Source organism: Drosophila montana, unplaced genomic scaffold, assembly GCF_035044405.1.
Source record: "Drosophila montana isolate Dmon_TW-CO22-7 unplaced genomic scaffold, ASM3504440v1 contig_3733_1, whole genome shotgun sequence".
Classification (NCBI taxonomy): Eukaryota; Metazoa; Arthropoda; class Insecta; order Diptera; family Drosophilidae; genus Drosophila; species Drosophila montana.
The window spans coordinates 1030007-1053498 of record NW_026998620.1 but is presented as its reverse complement, the minus strand read 5'-3'; the positions used below and the strand labels follow the sequence as shown (position 1 = coordinate 1053498).

The 23492-nt window shown below is 42.0% G+C and overlaps 2 protein-coding genes across 2 annotated transcripts; one reads left to right on the top strand and one right to left on the bottom strand.

The window, feature by feature from the left end:
* Window positions 1-135: 135 nt before the first annotated feature.
* Nelf-A (Negative elongation factor A) lies at window positions 136-7869 on the top strand. Its single transcript, XM_064693820.1, has 7 exons — window positions 136-526; window positions 1902-2156; window positions 2223-3758; window positions 3814-4971; window positions 6083-6514; window positions 6579-6734; window positions 6798-7869. Exons 1-7 carry the CDS (start codon window positions 317-319, stop codon window positions 6927-6929), a joined length of 3879 nt encoding a protein of 1292 aa, XP_064549890.1. The 5' UTR covers window positions 136-316; the 3' UTR covers window positions 6930-7869.
* A 443-nt stretch (window positions 7870-8312) lies between these two features.
* e (ebony) lies at window positions 8313-22526 on the bottom strand. The gene is made up of 7 exons (XM_064694386.1): window positions 22349-22526; window positions 11269-12370; window positions 10564-10731; window positions 9732-10503; window positions 9582-9672; window positions 9341-9516; window positions 8313-9281 (listed from the first exon to the last, which is right to left on the bottom strand). Exons 2-7 carry the CDS (start codon window positions 12368-12370, stop codon window positions 8954-8956), a joined length of 2637 nt encoding a protein of 878 aa, XP_064550456.1. The 5' UTR covers window positions 22349-22526; the 3' UTR covers window positions 8313-8953.
* Between the last annotated feature and the right edge of the window lie 966 nt (window positions 22527-23492).

The following is a 23492-nucleotide window of genomic DNA, read 5'->3' as shown; positions in this document are numbered from 1 at the left end:
TAACAATAATACTATAGAAGCTGGCCTGCCGATCAGGGCTGCAAAATATATCGATACATCGTTAGATATCAACCAGTGTGCAAGTATTCGTTTACGTTCTGCGCATCATGAGTACACACTTATATCGGACATGTGGCAACACTTTTTTCAGTCGTAGCTTCCTATTACAATTTTCCACGGGTTTTTCGTGTGTGTTTTTCGTCAAAAACTAAGAAAAAAACGAATATTAATTGAAAATTGCGCTGCAATATTGTGATTAAACGTTGGACGTGCTAAGTTTTATGTGCGCCGTGTGTGTTTACGCGTAAACGTTAAAATGGCGAACGTAAGGGACAGCGACACATCACTGTGGCTGCATAATAAACTGGGCACATCAAACGATTCGTGGATAAATGGTTCAATATGCTCGCAATTAAACAAGGAGGTTTTGCGCAACATCAAAGAGTGTTTTCCCGATTTGCAGACGCAGGTCAAGTTAAAATTGCTGCTCAGTTTTCTGCATATTCCGCGCCGTCTGGTCGAAGAGGTAAATCTCAATATCTCGTTGGTGTAATACAAAGTGGAAAAAAAGTACACCAGCATGTACACGCAAACACACACACACACGCATACACAGAAACACGCGCACGCACACATGCTGCGTTGGTGAAGAGTTTATGGTGCTGCGAACCCTTAAATGCAAACAAATCTCTGTTAATAACCGTGAAATGTAAAAAGTCAAATATGCTCTATATATTTATATGTGACAATGCATACATACAAGTGTTGGCTGTGTGTTGTTTTTATGGCCCTAAGAGATACAAATATTTCCCGCCACTTCTGCGCGAACGACTTGTGTGCACATGTGTGCGTATAGGAGTTCAGTGTTGGTGCTTTTTTTTTATTTTGATTTTGTGTGTGTATGCGTGGGCGTTAAGCGGGTGGTCAATACAAAACTGTTGAATGTGTGTCGTCATTTGTTACCGTTGTTTATTTTTTGATGAACTACTACGAAATAAAAAACAGTTATTTGTGAACTAATGGGAATCTGATTGTAATTGTGTGTGTGTGGACGCTGTTAAATTTAACAGCGATTGCTGCTGCTGATCACGAACATATATGTATATTTTATTAGGACGAAGATAAGCTCCCCCCAACCCCGCTAAAAGAAAATATAATATTTTTACAAAAACCTGTTTCACATTAAAAATGCTGATAAAACACATTTAAATAAAATTGCTGCTGTCAAAACATTGGCGTAGGCCCTGTTAACATACTGTTAACATAACAGCAGCTATTCATAGCGGTTTTTTAAAAGTACAGTGAAAGCTCCCTTGTGTGGACAACTTTTTCAAGTTGGACCTGGACTTGGAATTGGAATATATATTCCCGCATATCATACGCAGAATAAATTAAACACTAAAAATATATATTTTTTTCAGCTAAATAAACAAAACTTTATTTATAAATATTACAAATATTTAACTTAATGCTTAAGTCTTGTGCTTTGGTATATATATAATTTTATATGACATATTAAAAGCCTCCAAATTGTTTATGAATCGGAACATTAAGTCCGAAGTTGATCAAGAATGGATGTTATATACTTAAAGGGAAGAAGAGCGTAATTGCCGTAGGGCAAATTCGAATACGGAGAAATTAATATGTTTTTAAATCAAGATAGAAGAGTTTACAAACATCCAATTTAATTTATCATGAAAGTACATAGGAAATTCACATAAACTTTCGTTTAAGACCTTAACAAGGCGATAAAAAGTGGAACCAAGTGTTAAGTGTTCGTTCCGAAGAGCTTTTACTGTTAAATTACATTTAACAATAACAGTTAATGCACAATTTATAAATTCTAATTTGAATTTTATTTACAAGTAACTTTTAATTAATAAAATTATTGAAATTTGCAGTGGAAAAGCGAGTTGGAGGAGGTCATCGAAGTTGCCGGCCTGGATTCGGAATTATGGGTCTCGATGCTGGCGGAGACGATGAAAACATTTCCGGCGACCAGTTCGCTGAACACAGAAATCTCAGATTACGAGGATACGCGACCCATATTCACCGATATGGTCAATGATCTGCGCAAATTGGTCACCAAGCACTCGGACCTGGGCATGCTGCCCCTGGAGTGCCAGTATCTCAACAAAAATGCGTTGATCTCGGTGGTAAGTAACTGCCCATCCGCCAAATGCAGTCAGTCAGTAGCCGTTTTCTCTTGCCCATCTCGACAGGTTGGACAACAGCCGGCGCCAGTTAAGCATTTCACGCTGAAGCGCAAGCCCAAGAGCGCCCAGCTGCGCACAGAGCTGCTGCACAAGTCGGCGGATGCGCAATCTTCGCTGAAGAAGTCATCGGCGCCGACCATACCGTTGCGCTCGCGCGGCATGCCGCGTAAGATGACGGACACGACACCGCTAAAGGGCATACCCTCGCGCATGCCGACCACGGGCTTTCGTTCGCCCAGCGTGCCGGGCAACGCGCAGCGGCCCAATCTCAGCCGGACGCCAGCCGGCCGCAAGGATGGCGGCATCAAGATACTCGAATTCACCGAACAGCCGCTCGGTTATGCCGCCGCCAAGAAGCGCAAGCGCGAACAGCAGCTGGAGGAGCAGCAAAAGAAGCAGGAACAGAAGCAACAGGCCGCCGCAGCGGCTGCTGCAGCCGCTGCCGCCAGCTGCAATAACAACAGCGAGAGTCCGCCCGCGGACGCGAACGTGGCCATTGCAAGCGTTGGTGAGACGCCAACCACGCCCACGTCGGCTAACAACAGTTTTGAAATCAAATTGGAGCCACAGCTGAACCAAAGCAGCGGCAGCTTGGAGGAGCAACCGGACGAGGACTTCAAGACGCCCGAGCTGGTCACCAAGGCCTTGCAGCCGGAGACGCCGGGCACGCCCGAATATGCTGCGGCTGCTACGTTGCAGTTTACCCAAACCAATGCGCCGGCTGTGGTGGCCACACCCACGCGTAAGGCGGAGAGCAAGGCGAAGGCAGCCAAGACGGCGGCCAAGCTGAATAACAACAACAACAGCAACAACAATAATAATAATAGTTACCATCAAACGCCGAAGCGCATTAAGCAGGAAATCGAGATCAAGAGCGAGGAGATCATCGTGCCGGCGAACATAAAGCTGGAGAAGATTGAGCCGACGACGCCCAATCGCGCTACCCCGGCGCAGGCGATCTCGACGACCGTGTCCACGCCACAGCAGCGCATCATTATACAGCAGCAGCCGGCGCAGCGTGCTCCACAATTGCTAATACGCAGCGCGCCGAAGCGTCTGAATAACAACAGCAACGCGGTCAGCGCAGCAGCAGCAGCAGCAACAACGGCGACGGCAACGGCCACCACAACCGTGGGCAACACCACCATCAAGTTGGAGAAGCTGGACATAAAGCCCATGCTGCGTGCTGCGGCTGCCTCAAGCGTGTCCAACAACAGCAGCGCCGCCGGCAGCAGCAGCAGCACATCCACAACAACAACCACCATATTGACGCCGCAGCAGCTGCGACAGGCGGCTAGTCCGTTGGCCAATCTGCCCAACAATATCTCTGTCAAGATAACGTCCGCCAAGGCCAAGGCTGCGGCGGCGGCGGCAGCAGCAACGTCAGGCAACAGCGCCGGCAGCAGCAGCAGCAGTCAGGCAGCAGCTGCAGCAGCAGCCGCAGCAGCGGCACAACAGCAACAACAGCAGCAGCAGCAGCCCATACTGATCAACAGCTCCACGCCCGTCATATTGGCATCCACGCCGAGCGCGCAGCGTGCGGTAAGTAGTTGCAATAATTACGCCAAAGTCTCGAAAGCAGCTGCTCTTTTTTCAGAAACCTCTGCTGACAGTCAGCAGCAGCAGCGGCAGCAGCACAGCCACCACGACAACAACAATACCCTCGCAGGCTATTAAGACCATGCCGTTGAGTCAGCTGAAGACGGCGGCTAATAGCGGTCCGGTCATCATATCGCAGACCATTATTCAGCCAGCCAAGCGAGCCCAACAGCAGCAGCAGCAGCAGCAACAGGGTGCCTCATCCAGCGCAGCGGCAGCAGCGCAGCAGCAGCAACAGCAACAGCAGCAGCAACAGTTGTCACAGCCTCAAACCACGCAGTACATTCTGGCTGCGCCACAGCCGCAGCAGCAGCCGGCATTGCCCACGCTCACCTCCTTTACGCAGACGCGTCCGGCGCCGCAGACAGCGACGCTTTACCAGACGGCAGCGGGTGGCGGCGGAGGTGGGCAGACGCCCACCAAGATACTGCTGAAGACAACAGGCACATCGGGCGTGGTCATGACGCCGCTGCGACAGCATCAGCAGCAGCAGCAGCAACAGGCCACAACATTGGTTTCCAATAATCCACCGCCGCTGGTGGCCACCAATGCAGCATTGGCCGCCGGACAGCAGACGCTCAACATACAAAACGTTCAGCTGCCCAATCGGCCGGTTACCATACAGCCCGCCTCGCAGGCGGCACAGCAACAGCATATGCAGGCACAGCTGCAGCAACAGCAGCCGCAGCCGCATCCACAGCACACGATTGTGGCCAACACGACGGCGACGCAACAGCCAAAGCTGTCGCAGGTGCTGATGCAGCCCGGCGGCACCATAGCCGGCGGCACACTGAATGTCTCACCGACGGCGGGCAAGAACAAGACCATCATACTCACCCAAAAGGGCGTCATTTTGCGTAATATTGGCGGCGAAATGTATCAGATACCTATCAGCAATGTGGGCGGCCTGCCGGGACTCGGTGCGGGCGCCACGCTCATGACAACCACGGCGGCCGGTCCGCCCAGCCTGGTCAAGACGACGGCGTCAACGAGCGTACAGCCCCACACGATACAGCTGCAGCAGCAGTCGCAACAGCAGCAGCAGCAGAGCGTGCATCCTGGCAAGCAGCTGATGCCGACGCTGATACCAACCAACACAATTGGAGGTCAGCATGTCATCGTGCAGCAGCAGACGCCGACCAGTGTCATTGGCAATGTAAGTGCAATAGCTCGAGTCGGGACAGGCAAGAGGTTCCATCTTGGGTGCCGCAGTGTAAATGTCTCTGCGAAAACATGGCATATATTCTATATAGTATTTAGTTATTGGCTTTAATTTGTTTTCCATACAACAATTCAATCCAACTGGGATACTCATTCGCCTTAAGACTTGGAGCATTTGGAGTTCCATCGAAGTTCGATCTGTTCGAGTCAGCAACAAGTTCGAACAATTAGCTCAAACACATGCGAAACGGTCGAAATCAGGCAAGAGGTTCCATTTCGGATCAAATACCCTTGCGAAAACATGGCATGTATCCTATATAGTATTCAGTTGAGTTGTGTTGCATAGAACTTCTCAATCAGAGCTCTGAATTGTTGAACTCACTTGCATCAAACTTGGATACTCATTCGGCTTAAGCGAAAGACTCGAGTATTCGAACTTTAATCGCAGTTTGACTTGTTCGCGTCTGCAACAAGTTCGAGCAACGAAACGTTCGAGTTCGAAGACAGCTCCATCCTTTCGAACTTATTTGTTCGATAGAACTATTTTCTGTTTGTAACAGATTGAGCCATACAATTTGAGTTTGACTCGTTTGAGCGACAAAAAATGTTCGAGTATCCGACAGTTTGTATGCGCAGCTCATGACTGTTGAGTTTTCTTGAGATTTATCCTAGCAGGGGCTTATGAATCTGGATAAAATTTGGAGCCAGCTCCATTCTTTCGAGCCTACTTGTTCGATAGAATGTTTGTGTTTTTGCAACTCGAACAGCTTGAGACATAAAATGAGTCATGACTCGTTTGAGCGAAAAACTTGTTCGAGTATCCGACAGTTTGTAAGCGAAGCTTATGATTGATTGGAATTTATATTAGCAGGGGCTTATCTAGCTCTAATGTAAATACTCTAACTCCGCAAACGTGAATTAGTCTTGAGTGCAGGCACCATTGCGTCAGAGAAGGCTCTGACTTAAAAATTAATAAGAAGAAATAGTCAAAAACCGTCTCAGCTTGCGTCCAGTTCCGTGTTTAAATTAATTGCTGCGAAGAAATGAAATCGGACTTTAATGTAAGTTGATGCGAAATGAGAAACTAATATCAAATGGCTTTTCAGTCCACACAGCAGACGATAATACGGCCAGTCATGACCAATGTGGGCGGAGGATTGACCACGCTGCCGCAGGGCCTGACGCTGATCCAGCGTCCTGGCCAGCAGCCGCAGTTGGTGCAGGTGCAGGCGGCGCCGCCGAGCAGCACACAGCGTACGATTATAACGCAGTCGGCGGCAGCGGCGGCGGCGCCGCAACAGCAGCCGCGCCAGCAGCAGCAACAGCAGATACTGGTGCAGCATAAGCCGGCCCTGCAGCAGCGTTTGGTCACCTCGACGAGCACCGCGGGCGCCCAGCTCCAGCAGCAGGGCAACAACAATGCGGCCATATCGCGCACCGTCCAGGTGCAGGTCACCCAGCAGCAGGCGCAGCAGCAGCAGCAGACGACAGCTCCGGCGGCACAGCAGGCGCCACAGCGACGCGGCTTGTCGCTATCGGTAAGGATTCTCACAACTATTCCAGATTTAAAAACCTAATCTAATCTCTCGATCTGCCCCTCAGAATGAGCACGTGCACAAGGCGCACGAGATGTTCCGCAAGGCGAATCGCGTCTCGCGACCGGACAAGGCGCTCATCTTGGGCTTTATGGCCGGACTGCGCGAGAATCCGCGGCCCAATACCGAAAATGTGCTGGTCATCAAACTGGGTGAAACCGAGGTGCGTCGAACGTCACACAAATCTGTGTCCAAAATTTGTTAATTTTATTTTCCGGGTTCACAGGAAAAAGTGCAACAAGAGGATGGCAACACGGCGCTGTGCCAGGTCGAATCGCACATCCGCCTGGACTACAATACCGGCGAATGGAAGACATTCCAGAACTACAGGCTCCTGGATCAGACGGCAGCCTCATAGTCCACAAGGGTCATACGCATAGTGCGCAAACCCTAGGCGGGACCCTGCGATGGGCCCCTCCCGATTTGCCGTGCTGTGCGTATACCCTAGAATGCTGTTGCTGCTACAACTGGACTTGTTTGTGCGTCATTCGTTCTGCATGGCCAGCAGCTGTGCTTGGCTATTCGCTAATTAGGCTACTAACCAATCCCCCCTTCATCCCACACCCCACACCCCCGTTACCCAGTTTTTCTCCCCGCTTTCCAAAATGATGGAAATAAATGAACTATAAAACAATTAACGTAAATTAGTAGCTGTACAGTTCTTAGTATATATGTATGTAGTATATATGCTAGCGCTTAAAACGTTTAGTAATCATGCCACAAATACACACACAAACATAAACACACACACACACACACACACACTCACACACACAGTTCACACATCCAAGCATATGCAAAATATGATTAGAAGCACGCTTGACTGGATTGATGAAAGATGAAATGAATGGCAAATGCAAATGATCATACATTCACACACCCACACACACACACACACACATTATATGTGCACATTTATATGCAAATATATACGTAAATATATATATATATATATATATATGCATACTTAGCATTATGTAATTAGTTCTCGAGTAAAGAAAATGTATAATTAATTTAGCCAGAAGCATAATAATACTTATTTGGAGCTCACTTTAAATATTACAAAATACAAAAAAAAAAAAATACAAAACTATATAAAATATTATGAATATTATGAATGTATGTAAAAGAAAAAAACAAACAAAAAAAAAACGGCAAGAAAAAAGGAAAAGAAAACACGAAAAGAAAAAACCAAAACAAAAATATTGGCAAGAGCAACCGCAGCAAAACTAATATTAATCTTGAATTGTGTAATAGACTAGAATAAAGCAACCATATTTATGGCTTTAATGTTTAAATCAACTCTCTATGTTAACAATTGCTAAATATTATCCAGAAATGTGCAGAACAAATTGTAGTCTTGGGATCTTTCCAAGGACATGATGCTATAGAATCGATGGATCAGCTTTATAAGCGGACATTCAAGCTATCTAAGAATCAGATGGCCCATACAAACATTAATTTTTGATTGATTGCACTGAATGCTCACAGCTAGTCATCAATCAGGGAATCAATCACATGTAGAGAATTTGAAAAACGGTAAGTTTATTTTTATCCGCTCAATAATGTTTTTTTATTGCACTAAATGCTTACAACGAGACATCAATCAGTCAATCAATCAAGCAGTCGTTCGTTCACATATATTAAGAACAATGCTTTTATATTGGGTTTTCCTTGATTGCATTAAAAGCTTACAACTGGTCATCAACCAATCAATCAACCAAATAGGTAGTCAATAAAATATAATGAAATCAGTTTTAATAAAATGAATCTTTCAGTATTGTGTTTTTTGATGAATTGCACTGAAAACTTACAACTGGATACCTAACAGGCAATCAATCAACCAGTTATTCAGTCAATCAGTCGTACAGAACGTGAACTTAGTTCAGTTTAAACCGTCCGACAATGTTTTATGTTCGATTACACTTAATGCTTACAAATAGTCATCAATCAGTCAATCAATCAAGCATGCAATTAATCAATCAGTCACTTGGTCAATCAGTCGTATAGATAAGATTTTATGTTCGATTGCAACAGGTCATTACAACTAGTCATTAATCAGTCAATCAATCAAGGGCTCAATCAATCAAGCACTCAATCAATCAATCAGTCAGTCACTTGGCTAATAAAAAGACTTTGTTTAAATTGAATCGTTCGGTGATGGTTTTTGTTTAATTGCATTGAAAGCTTATAACTAGTCAACATACATTGATGAAATTTCATTGGGCAATGCCTAGGGATAATACTAGAAGGTAGATCTATTGCTATAGACCTTATATAAACTACAGGCTACATGCTACATGCTACAGGTTACATACAACACAGGTGCGTCTTAAATTCGTTCGTCTAGATGCTAGGACTGCGGGCGATTGCCTTTTGCTCCTACTTGCCGCCCACCTCCTTCCAGTGGACGATGGCGCGCTGCTCGTCGGGTGCATCCCGGAAGGGACGACTGCCATCGGAGCTGACATACTCGTTCACCTGGTAATTGAGCAGCGTCTTGTAATGGTAGACATCGGCCAGCTGCTGGGTGAGTGGACTCGTGTTGGTGGTAAAGATGCCAGCGAATTTCTTTTCGCGCGCCACACGCAACACCTCGTGCTCCATGAAGTGCATGCAGGCGATATTCTCGCGCGGATTCAGCTTCTCCGCGGTGCCCATCATGAACGAGTGCAGTATCTGATTCACGCCCTTCGGCAAATAGTTGTCGCTGCAAATAGTCCGATCTTAGTTAATAATCCTTAATCTTTTCAAGCAGCATATGCCTACCGTATGGGTCCCTCGCAGAACTCGAGGAACTCGAAGATGATCAGCAGCTTGGACTTGATGTCCACCTCGGGCTCGCAGCGTGCATCAAAGTTGAGCGCGGTGCCGATGATGCGATCCGTATTCCGATCGTATATCACAAAGCTCAGCTCGCAGTCGACCAGAACGCTCCAAATGTCCTGCGGAAAGAGGAAACGGGGGAAAAGGATGAGCATTCACCTGGCTGGGCTAAGGCTTCACTTACATTGAGTATATCGCTGTAGTCGCTGCGCAGGACGCCCGGCTTGAGCCACTGCTCCAGGTCGGCCTTGTTGTAGAAACTGGACACAATTATGCTGCAAGGAAGAGTTGCCTATTACGATCGCAATCCTCAAGAGTTGGAGGAGCGACTTACTCGATCACATCCTGACGATGCTCCAGTTGCAGCGGCACCGCCTCCATTTTGAGATGCGGGCAGGCGTTGAGGGTCTCCTCCTCCAGCTGCACGGCATCGTGATTGGCCGCCATCTTTTCGATAATCTCGCCCAGATTTTTGGCCGCTATGAACTCGGAGATGCCAATATTGTAGCCCTTCTCGCGAAGCAGGGTGACCGTAAAGATGGAGTTGAGCGAATTGCCGCCCAGCTCGTAGAAGTTGCTGTGCGGCGACAGGCTGGCACGAGTCGAGCGTCCAATCACACCGCCCACCGTCTCGAAGAGATCGCGTGCCGTCAGCTTGAGTTCCTCGGGCACCTGGCTGTAGTCAAAGTCGAGGACAATGCTGGAGTCGCCCTCATTGTTGTTGGCCGTCTCGTAGGTCTTGAGCAGCGCCTGGCGATCTACCTTGCCGTTGACCAGCAGCGGCACATGCTCCAGTATGACCACCTGCGGCGTCATATAGTCGGCCAGCTTATCCTTGAGCCGGGCCTCCAGCTGCAGCTCGGTGACCATGGGCGCATCGTCGCGCAGCTTCACAAAGGCCAGTATGGCCTGATCCACATGACCGGCACGGTAGCAGAGCACAATTGCCTTCTCCACCAGCGGCAGCTCGGCCACGTTTTTCTCAACCTCCGACAAATCGACGCGATGACCGCGTATCTTGACCTGAGAATCGGTGCGGCCCTCATACATGATGTTGCCATTCTTCAGCGAGCCATAGTCCCCGGTGCGATAAAGCCGTGCATATTCTGTGAGGCAAACGAAGCGAGGATTAAAGGAGAAGCGGTCGATGGGAGCTGGTAGCTTACTCTTCTCCACGGCCAGCGGGTTCTCCAGGAAGCGTTCGGGGTCACGTCCATTCACATAGCCGGCTGCTAGGTTCAAGCCTGAGGCGAAAATCTCGCCAATCTCGCCATTCTTGACGGGACGATAGTCCGCATCCAGCAGATAGATGACAGTGTTGGACACGGGTATGCCTGGGGAATTAAATATCTATTATTATATGAGACCATATGAGACTCATTCGGGCCTCGGGCGAGCTAGGACTCGAAATTGTTAAGCTCGAGTTGCAGAGAAAAAGTCGACTCGAGCGAGCGTTCGCTTCAACCGAACAAGTATGAGGCTTTTGGTTGTGCCTCACATCGAACATGTTGCAGACTCGAACAGCTCGAACAGCTCGAACTTCATTTGTATAAATCGTTTGTTCGAACAGCGCTTAGCTCGATATTATTATTATATATTATTATATGAGGCTATATAAGACTCATCGAGTCGGGCTTCGAGCGAGCTATGACTCGAAATCATTCATCTCGAGCTGTTCGAGTTGAGTAGGTTGACTCGAGCGAGCGTTCGCTTCAATCGAACAAGCTCGACTGTTTGGTTGCACCTCACATCGAACATGTTGCAGACTCGAACAGCTCGAACTTCATTTGTGTGAACCGTTTAATCGTTTATAATGAAAATGAGTTAACCTATGCGTGGCTCTAGACTAGAGCGCCTTTTGCTGCACCTACCTATGGGCACATTGTCGTACATGCTCAGCTGCTTCTTGCTCTCGCAGGTGAAGTAGGTGACGTCGCCCATGACCTCGGTGGAGCCGTAAAAGTTGTACAAGTGATGCACGCCCTCATCAAAGTAGTCGAAGAAGCTGCTGGCGAGCGGTACGGCCAAGGGCTCACCTGAACAGACCCAGATCTGCAGATTGTAGAGCAGCTTTTGGGCCGCACCGCCGCCCTCCATCTTCAGGTACATGAGCAGGGAGCGCAGAAGCGTCGGCACCAGCACCAGACGCCGGATCTTGTACTTTTCGAGCAGCGCGACCAGACGCTGCGGATCCTTGGTCACCGCCTTGGGCACGACCAGTATGGCCAGGCCGCACATCAGCGGACCCCACAGCTCGGCAATGGAGTCGACAAAGGTGAGCGCCGTTTTGAACACGCCCACCTGCTCGGCGGCCGTATAGGGAAACGTGGACCATTGCCACTGCAAACGATTCAGGATATTCTCATGCGGCAAACGGACACCCTTGGGGACGCCGGTGCTGCCCGAGGTATACAGGACGATGGCGATGTGATCGTTGCCGCCGCGCAGCATCTCCTCCGACAGCAGATTGGAGCCGCTCAGCTGTAGCGACTTGGCATAGAGTTCCGTCAACGAGAGCGTGGGCGTGCCCTGGAAACGTTGCGCATCGATGTCATCGTCGCGCAGCACCAGAATCGGACGCGCCTCGAGCAGAATGTGGTGCACACGATTTGCCGGAAAGCTGGGATCGATGGGCAGATAGGCGCCACCCGCCTTCCAAATGGCCAGGAGCGTGGTGACCAGCGCCTCCGACGGCTGCATGCAGACGGCCACAATGAAGTCCCCATCGCTGTTCGGCTGCAGGAAGCGTCCGTGTGCCTCCTCGACGAGGAGACGGGCGGCACGATTTGCCCGCTCGTTCATCTGGCGATAGCTGCTCTGGCTGGGCGCCCGCGGGGCCTGTTCCTGCTGATAGATTAGCGCCACCTTGTCGGCATGGCGCAGCTGCTGCTCCTCGAAGATGCGATGCAGCGCCCGGGGCACAAAGTCCTGCTGCTGACCCTTGACAATCGACAGCTGTGGCAGCGAACCCATCTGGAAGCAAGGATTAGTTGACTGGTAAGTGGACAGACATATCATTTTATTAAGCTAAAAGATGGGGTCAGTTGAGTTCTTTGAGTGACCCCAGTCGCAGTTGGGTAATTGAAGGAAGGTCAACCCGGTTGTGGGAGGATGTGAGGATGGGCGGGTTTGGATAAGTGGCACAGGTTGACTTGTGGCACGTTCCAATTCCTCCTCGCCTCTCTTTTCTTACACAACACCAACTATCTATCTGTATTAACTAAGTGCTAATCATATGCATACCCTATCAAGTTTTACTACCATAATTAAAGATTCTATATGCTAATGATTGATGCGTGCTCGACAGATCTCGGCACTCCTCACTCCTCACTCGGCTAGCTCTTCCACAGACACTTAAATACACATTAATTTCTAACTTTGTTGAGCTCAGATTTGTTAAAAAACTAGGGCTTAAATGTCTTCTTTTTCTTTTAAAAGAGAAAAAAATTAAATCTGTTTCAGTTCACATCTCGAATCAGTTCCTCCCATTTCGGTTTGGTTTGTAAATCTGGATTTTCACTTCTAAGAGAACAGGTTTATTTTTTTTTATTTAATAAAATAATTTATTTGATTCCTAAAAAAACTTATATATTTATAGTTGATACATGGAATATATTCAACCTTCAAGGCTCTAGGAAATTTTTTAATTATTGTTAATTTATTATTAATTACAGCTATTTTTATTAATTTCAAGTAATCAACATATTGAGACATTATATATTATATAATAATATATAATTATATAATTAAATAATAATATATAATTATATAATTAATTAATAATAAATAATTATATAGTTAATTAATTATTATATCTTATATGTTATTAAGAACAATACAAAATATAATGAAAAAAAATAATTTAATTATTAAAAATTATTTTTTAAAAATAATATAAAAAATTGAATTATTTAATTTTTACATTAAACATAATAAATTGTAGGATATATTGAGTCGAATCAGGCTTTTGGCTAGGCTGATTTGAAGTTTGTTAAAAATGAAAAAAGAATGGAATTCTTTTTCAGTTTGAAGCTCTGAACTATTTATGTTAATTTCGTAACAATTGAAAACGTACAAAAAAAGATCTTCACAAAGAAAAAATCTTGATATTTTATGAAGTGTTGTTTAGAAAATACCCCCTTGTTTGTTTATAGGGTATGAGGTAGTCAAAACTTAGTGCAATTGTAAAATTACAAATTGTAGTTTATGACGGCAATTAATAGTTTTATGCACGAACAAACTTGTGAAATGGTCGTTAAGTTGAAGTTGTGGCAACTAGAAACAGATTGCCATGTGGGTAATATTTATCTTATAGATACATATTCGAGCTTTTAATATTTTCTGGTTCTTCTACTATTCGATTTTTCAATTCTTGTTAAATTGAAGTTGTGGGAACCTGAAAGAGATTGTCATATCGATTAATATAGATCATACAGATACATATTCCAGGTAATTATATTTTCTGGTTCTTCAACTATAATGAAATAGTTGTTAAATGGGAGAAAGGAGATTGTCATATCGATTAATCTAGATCCTATAGATACATATTTAAGCTCTAGACAATTTCTGGTTTTTCAATTATCCGATTCTCCAATCCTAGTTAAATTGGAGTTGTGACAACCTGAAAGATCTTATAGATACATATTCGAGCTCTTGACAATTTCTAGTTCTTCTACTAACCGATTCTTACATTCCTGTTAAATTGAAGTTCTGGCAACCGGAAAGTGATTGCCATATCGATTAATATAGATTCCATACATATTCGAGTTCTTGACAACTTCTGGTTCCTCAACAATTCGCCGACTCCGTAAAGTGAGTTTTATTTATGAGCTGAGATTCGTTTTAAGCTCGTTAAGTACACACAAAGTATGTGAATGTGAAATGAATGGACGCCGAGCTCCAATTGGAAGCGGCGAATAATAAGTCTCGTTTAGCTGTCCGACTTGGTTAGTTGGAGGTCTCCGTCTGTCCGTCTTGCCGTCTTTAAGCTGCATTTCGATGTCATAAAAGCCCAGCTGAATGCCATTGAGGCCAGACGACAGACTTCTGGTTCTCCAACAATCCGATTCTCCAATTCTCCGGCTGTTTTTTGTGTGTGTGTGTGCCGCGATCCAATGTCAAGCTTCAATCAAAGCCATTAAGACACGTATATATGTCTGGCAATTACCCCTCAGCTTGTCCTTAGTCTGGGGCTACATTTCAAATTTAAATGAAGCATTAAAAAATACAACAGCAACAACAAAAGACGGCCCCTCTTGTCTTTTTATTTAATTTATTTTTTTATTAAATATGTCGCTCAATTACAGTCCCAGTTCCAGGAAGTACAAAGCCCATCCAATATTCTATGAATTATGTATTTTTTTTTTTTGTACTTTTATTTCCGATTTCTTGCAGTTGGCTAGAGAAAATTGCGGCCAATTGGTTTTGGTTCTGGGCGCCAAACAAGTTCCACACGCGATTGCACAATATTTGGCATAACTTTATTAAAAGCTGTTGGCCAAAGACTTACTTGTTGGCCATTTGGCTTGGCATACATTTTTGTTGACAGCTTAAGGCGCTGGCCAACGTTTTGTCTGCTGCGCGTATACGTAATATGCACAATTCAATGGCTCCGAGCATTTCCCAAGCGCGCGCATTACGTATGCGCCGTGTGCGCCCAATTAGCTAAAACATGTTGCACACACTCGCACAAATCAAATGAAAATTGTCGACAAACACACATGTGTGTGTGTGCTTGTGTGTGTGTGCACATCAGCATACAATGGCACGTATCTCTCTATCCGCATCTTTGCCCATCGCCTGCATTCTTGAGCAACAATTGCAGCCACAATTGCTTTAAGCTCGAGTTCTTAGCCACTATTAAATACCCTGCAGAATTTAAAGTGGCTTAAAGTGGGGTGTATGGGTTTTGTGCAGATGTATGTATGTTGTATACACATAAGGTATCTAGACATGCCTGACCCTCTGAACTTTCGTCTGTTTGCCTAGAAGTTAATTGGTAGTTATCGATAGCTCGTATGTAATTATCGATAGCTACGATATCCTCCCATTTGTTTTGAATTCATATAAACGCAAGAAGAGCTTTAAGGTATGCCCATGTTTGAGTGTGTGTTTCTTTTTTAAGTTATCGATAATTCGCATATAATTATCGATAACTGCATTAGCCTGCCGTTTGCTCTTAGTCCACATATACACAAAAAGAACTATAAGGGAAGTCAATATTTAAATATATATGTTCTTTTTGAAGTTATCGATAACTCTCATATCTTTATCGATAATTGCGATAGCTTCCCCTTTATACAAAATCCATATAAAAGCATATTTTATTAGCTATAAGGTATGTCCATTTTATAATACATTTTCTTTTCTATTTTATCGATAATTCGCATGTAGTTATCGATAACTGTGATAGCGTCCCGTTTGCACACAATCTATAAATCCATCTTTAGACGGATCTATTAATCAATGCGTTTAGCTTTCGGATTGCCTGACATTTTAATGAATATGTTGTCTGTTAAATATATTTAAATAAATCGATAAATATCGGTTTTCAGCCTAGGTTTTTGGAGCATAACTCGGAGATTATAAGGCCTACAGCTACCAAATTTGGCATTTAGGTTGCTTTTTACTATACACAGATCAGGAATAGTTCACATTTGGGATGCAAACCCCATTACCCTAAAATAAAAACCAAATAATCAAGTAGAAAGGAAATTATTTTGAATTTTTATACGTGCACATATTTGAATGTCAGAGTAACAAGAACAGAGCTCTACTCAAATGAAAATTCCATTAGCTGAGTTCGACTAAAAGCTCAAGCACTCCACGCTGAAGCTCGAGTACAGGGTATGCAGTTAGTCGTGCCAGTTTTGAAAAGTCTTGTGAGCAGTCTTTGGCTGGCTTTGCACAACATCGATTTAGTGTACCGCATCGCATCGCTGCTTCTGTTGATGAGGTGAAATCTAAGCAATTGCCAACAGAAACGATTAATGTTCCATTCTGTGCAGCTTTTTATTCTGTTTTTTTTCCGTTTTTTTTTCTGTTTTTTTTTTTCTGTTCTGCGCAGCGCGATCCAACGATTAGACAGCATTTGAGGTGCACTTGAGGCCCGTTCTAGACAGACATCGCATATATCGTATATCGTATATATATATCTAGTGTGGCTTTATAATTTTCCGCCCAAGGTTGCACTTAAGTTAGATTGCTTTTTTTTCTTCTGTTTTTTTTTTTGTTGTGTGGAAAATCGTTCCATAATTATCGGCGTGGCATGTAATTTGTAATTTACATAATTGTCGGTCGAAGGTGTTGTTGTTGTTTTTTTTTTGTTTTTTTTTGTGGATCAACAACATTCGCTAAGGTCACTACGAAAAAAAATCTCTGGTCGCGATTCTGTTTCCGTTTTCTGATTAATTCATGTTTGTAATTAATTAAAATGCACGATTTGCAGCGATCTGTCGCAATCGTAATCATATTGTTGTTCTGCTTTTGTTGTTGTGGTCCTCTTGATTTGCTTAATTGACTGAAAAGTGTCCAATTTATGCCCTCGCGGGGTGCACTCTACTCACAGCCTGGCCTGGCCTGGCCTGACCCATGTCTGTTCACCCAAAGCTACCCCTGAGCACGGCTCGTTGTGGTTCTTTTTCATGTATATACCCAGCAACCATTTGAATTGGGCAAAGAGGGTATGATGGTTTTGTATGCTCCATAAGATACATACATTCTTGATGAGAACAACAAGCTCAGTCGAGCTAGAAACTAGACTTAAAAGTCGATAATATATTCTTTTCTTTATCATACGAAAGAATACTCTTTTTTTTTCTGAATAGTCTTTCATTTGTTGTATACCCTATAATGTATTTGTGCAAATGTATGTAACAGGCAGAAGGAAGCATCTCCGACCCCATAAAGTATATATATTCTTGATCAGCATCAATAGCCGAGTCGATCTAACCATGACCGTCTGTCCGTCAGTCCGTCCATCTCAAGGATCTCAGAACCTATTAGAGCTAGAGACTTGCTATTTCAAACGTAGGTCCTCCTAGTGTCCGCGCAGTACGCGTTTGTTTCCGATTATCGATAAGTTGCTCCGTTTCCAAGTTATCGATAAGAAATCGATATCGAAATTCTGTTTTATGAGCAAATCTCGTAAGTTATTCGAGCTAGAGTCAGCAAACTTATTTTATAATATAATAATGAAGCTATTTTGAGACATGGCTAAGATAAGTTTTTAATAATATTTCATTTTTTGGATAACTCCGCCCAAACTCTTCTTCAGAGCTGAATGATATAGATCGTAAACTAAAAATTTGATTAAAATATCTTTAAATATTTGAAAGTCTACAGGAACTTAAATTTCGAACGATCTATGCCATATGGCTATTTCATATAGTGCTTTGATTCGCTCGATCTGCAGTTTATATTGATACCTTGAAAGTTTTATAAAGATCGGACAATAAACGCCATAGTTATTCAAGAATGAAGGGTGCTTAGGAAAGGTGTCTAAGAGAGGAAGAAGCACAGCTATAAGTGCATATGTGTGTGTGTGTGTGTGTGTATAGATTTGTAAGAAGAAGAGGCTTCAACTCGTCGCCGAGTCTAGGGTATCTTCTAGGTGGGCATTGCCACTCCAATGCTCCCGCTTGTTAAACTTTAGAATTTCCGATTGTGAGTCAATTGAATGACAACTGGCAATTGGTGTGCGCGAGTGTGTGCGTGTGTGTGCGTGTGTGTGTGTAAATGACAAATCATGCTGTGATCTTTCTGCATTCAGAAATATTTCAACTGACGTCAAATTTTCAGAAACTGGCAAATCACACATTTCGCAAGCCGATTTAAGCGGATAAACCGTGTTAATACAAATGTCGAACAAGTGGCAAGTTAACAGCTCAGAGTTAAAGTCATAGATCATATTTAATGGTAATATATGCGCGATATGTTTCTCTTGCATAATTAATAGTCAGTCGCTGGCAAATGACTCAATTTCAATTTCAATTTCAAATACAATTTCAATGCATTCGCTTGGCTCGCGCCCGGCCGCAATTAAAAAGCCATCAAAATGGGCGAGATTATGTATACGCCGCGTCAGCCGGGTCATTAGTCAAGCGATCCGCTTGACACAAATTAAATGTCAATCGCTTCAGTTAACATAAATCATAAAGCCTCTCGTTGCTTTCTGGTCCAAGCCAAGCTCGAGTCCGAGTCCGAGTCCGAGCCAAAAGTTGCTGCAATCCGAGCAACTCGTTTGGGCATTCAAATTTTATTACCAATATTTTTGCTACTTGAATTTGTGGTTTAGTTGTTGGTTGGTTGGTTGTATTCCAATTTTGCAATGCACGTACACGTCTCTGGTCCCATTAACTTAATAGCATATATTCTTAATCGATGCCAACAGCCGAGTCGTTATAGCCAGGCACCTCTGTCTGTCTAGCTAGCCCCATTAAACTTTGCATAGTTCTGTCTTTCTGCTGCGGAGCTTATATCCAATTCGATCGGATCGATGCACTATATTATATAGCTAACTTGGAATAGATCAGTGTAGATGGCATTATATATATATATATAGCTAACATGGGTTGGATCGGTTGAAATTCAAGTTCTTCTGGGACAAACTTTTGTGCTTTCTCAAAATATTTAAAACAAACTTTTAGTTTATGAATCATATTCTTCAGCTTTTTAGAAGGCATCGCTTGAATGAGCTAGTTTTTTATGGAAAACCTTTTTTGTTTTCAACGATAAATATAGAAATTTTAACTATTACGAACTACAGTAATCTCCCAAGCATAACTGCAAGCTCCTAACAAATCGAACTACTTTATTATATAGCTCATAAAAAAACGATTTATCGCATATTTTGATTTCGCTTGAATATCCTTGGCTTAAGATCAAATATTTGTTTGACCAAATGTCAACAGATAAATCTATAAATAATATATACAAAATAAATAGCTAAACTAGGCATAGATCCATATTTTTGTTCTAGAAATTGGAATTCAAAGATAAATTACATATATATAATATATCAAAATCAATAAAAAGATCAATATCAATATATCCATATTTTTGCTGCAGAAGTTGGAAGTTTAAGACAAATGATATATACAATTATATATATATAAATAGATAATATATCAAAATCAATAAAATATCAATAAATAGCTAAATCGAGCATAAAACCAGATTTTTGCTCTAGAAGTTCGATTTTCTGCCAAAAACTGTTGCTAAAAAGTTTAGTTCCTTTAATAAAAACTAATTTTTTTTTTCTAATTACAATTTGTAGAGTTAATAAAAAATTAATAAAAATAAAAAATTTAATTAAATAGATATCTTTTTTTAAATAGTTTTCTTTTATATTAATAGAATAGAATTACAAGAAAATAAATAGTTTTCTTTTCTAATTGAATAGTTTTCTCTTTCAAATAGTTTTCTTTTATATTAATAGAATAGAATTAATAGAAAATTAATAGTTTTCTTTATAATTGAAAAGTTTCTCTTCTACCTTCAAGCTTCAATCTGTCTTATCATAGAGTTCCTTCACAATATCGTAGAGTTCTTCCAGGAATTTCTAAAGAAAAAAACCTGCCACATCCGCCTCTTCATATCTGTTAGGGTATTTAATTGTCGTCTAACTACAGCTAATTGTTATTTATTGTTATTATTTATATTTGTATTTGTATTTTTTTGTGGCTTGTTTGGCAATAACTTTTAATGACAAGTTGGCATCAGGCATTCAGGCGAAACAGTTGCAGCAGCTTTTAGCAAATTGTTGAATTGAAATTGTTTTTCCTTGAGCTTTGTTTGCCTTTTGCATTTGACATCAATTCGGAATATGTGCACAATACCCTGCAATTTGCACGGCCCGACTTTCATTTTATTTTGCCGCCACTTCCTCAATTTCAATTTTCAAATTAACGCACTCTCCGATCGATCGAGAGAGTTGTGTGAAATGTAAAAATATACTAAGCATATATACATTTTATTTATTGACTTTTATTTTGGGCCACGGCAAAAACAACGATAACCAGAATTTTGCTCTGAAAGTGGGCTTGATTTATGCCGTTTTGATAGACCCATTTATCATGTTGGCGACAAGCTTTGCGCTTATCAAAACAAGTAAGAGGTTCTAGTCCCGACTAGGGGATACCCTGGACCCTCTTCTTCCAACAGGCGATAAGTATAAAATGAAAGATCCTTGATATATAAATACTATTCTAGAAGCTACATGTCAAGTTTGCTGACTCTAGCTCATATTATTTGCCAAAATTGCTAAAAAAAAAGCAGGATTTCGATATCGATTTTTATCGATAACTTGGAAACGGGACAAGTTATCGATTAACGTAAACAAACTCGATCTGCGCGGGGACTAGGAGGACCTACAGCCAAAACTTCAAGTCTCTAGCTCTTATAGGTTATGAGATCCTTGCGTTCATACATAAGGACGGACAGACAGAGGGCCATAGCTAGATCGACTCGGCTATCGATGCTGATCAAGAATATATATACTTTCTGGGCTCGGAGATGCTTCCTTCTGCCTGTTACATACATTTGCACAAATACATTATACCCTTTTTAGCGATTTTTAATGGGTTCAGGGTATAATAAATCACCTGCACACACGCACATTCAATGGGAAATTTGTTACAACACTTCAATGTGCAATGCATTTTTTTTTTGTTAGCAGGTGCATTGAACTAAAAAACATATAATTAATGCGCGTTTTTTTTCCAACTCTCTACTCGAGCAGATTATGATTCTACATTCAGAAATTAAGGCCATTCTAAGTTTCGAGTAAATGTCGTTTTTATGTCCAAATCAGCCTTGATCTCCAAACTGAACGTCTTACAAAGTTAAGTTAAATTAGGCTGGGATTAAGCTAGAAATACATTTCCTTTAAAATTTATACTTTTTAACCTTGTAAAAAAGTTTGCGATCCTTGATATCAATATTGATCCCCAATCTTGCAAGGATAACACAATAGATCTCGGTTTATAAACAAGAAATACTTAATATAAGCATTCTTATACTTAAATTAAGTCTTTTATGTTTTTTTAAGAAGCACACATTATTTTAAGCTTTAAAACTGCGCTTGAGACACTTTGGGATTGGAGTAAAAATTATTAAAATAAAAATTTATTTTTGCGTTTTAGATTTTAACTGAATTTAAAGAACGTTCTTACTTAAATTAAGCCCAAAATTCTGTCTTTAACTCAATTTCAAGCAATAACTTTTCGGTTTGTAGTTAGGATTTTTTATATCTGAAAAATTCCTGTCGAAATATTTTTAAGATTTTAATTTGCTTTTAAGAATGTTTTAGCTTTATTTAAGAAAGGAAAATTTTGGGTTTTGCCTGTAACTCAGTCTCGAAAGTTGACTTAATCTTTAATTAATTCTCAAAATAAAAATATCTTTTTGCGATTCTTGTTTTTTTCTTTAACTCAATTTCAAACATTAACTTTTCGGTTTGATGTTTGGGAATTTTGATATTTCATAAATTCCTCTCGAAATATTTACATACATTTTTATTACATTTAAGATTTAAATGGGGTTTAAGAAAGTTTTCACTTTTTTTAAGAACGAAAATTTCTGTAACTTAGTCTTGAAAGTTGACTTAATCTTCAATTAGTTTAAAGATTGTGAGTTTTTACTTTTTTTTAAGAACGAAAATTCTTGGGTTTTTCCTGTAACTCAGTTTCGAAAGTTGACTTAGTCTTTAATTAGTTTAAACCTAAGTTGCAGTTGATAAACTTGATTTAATAAACTTGCTTTAGCTTCAAATATTCGCTTTACGTTGTAAATATAATATTAATTTTTTTTTTTTTTTTTGTGTTTAATGAGTTTGTCGTAATAAAAGTTGTGTAATTTTCATTTTTGTTTAGAAAATGTATTATTAATTTGCATTTGCAGCTGCAAATCATATTGAAAATATGTATAGTAAAAAAATCTATTTATACGTACTTTTATTATTTGTTGTAATTAAGGTTTTTATGTGTAATTGTGTTTTTTAATATGTTCTTTTTTTATGCGCAATATCCGTTTTTCTTTGCAATTCGCAGCGCGCTTTAATTTTCCAAGTACGTTCGTTAAATCTTTTGTTTAATTTTCAATACGTTTTTCGGTTTGTATTTTAAAATTTTCGCTCGTTTGATTTTGGTTTATTTTTTGGCAATTTTCTTTTGGGTTTTCCACTACACTGGCGATTCACTGTGCTTCGAAGGCAGCCCAAAAATATTTGATTTTAATGTTGCACGATCTGAACGTACTCTGGAACTCGTAAGCTCGGCGCTCGCAGACTAATCAGAAGCCCAGCATGCGACTAACATTTATATGCCACAGCATGGCGCGTTTCGACGGCAGCGCTGCCGGCGTTAGCGTCGACGGCGACTGCGGCAGCGACTGCAACGTTGGCTTTGCTCTTGTTCGTTGGCGCTGCTTAAACTAAAAACCAGTTCCTGCTCTTAAAGCACCTGCAATTGCCTTTCGCAGAACGTATACTTAATTTTTTTTTTGTCGTTTTTATTTTTTGTTATTTTTTTGTGTTTTTTTTTGCCTTTTAAAGTTAGTTAGTTGCGTTTAATTTAGCCGAGTTCAGTGACGTAGGAAATGAAATGAAATTCCTGGCAATGGCGAACGCTAATTGGCTACACACACACACGCACACACACGCACACACACACACGCACGCACACACTCTCGTATTCTTGTGTGACTAGTTGGGTTTGTTAGACCTGGCTTGGAAATCCCTCGGCAGCGGCAGATCAAATGACGCATAATCGTCGCATGAAAACAAATATACTAACAAATCGTGTCCACTTCGTTTCGCAGGAATTGTTTATAAACTAATTACAAAATGCCTGAAAACTGAATGAAATCGCGAAGTACTTAAGTGGAATTGACGGCGCGCACGCTAGCGCCTTTGTCTAGGGGGGAGGGGGGGGGGGAATTTTCATTTACGCTGCATTCAATTTGTAGTTTTTTAATTGTCATTCAGTTTATATCGTAGTACTACATGCTAGTTACTACATATACTAGATGTGCGTATATTAATAAACATGGATTGGGTGAATGCCTTAAACATATTCCTATAGTAGTTGACCTTATG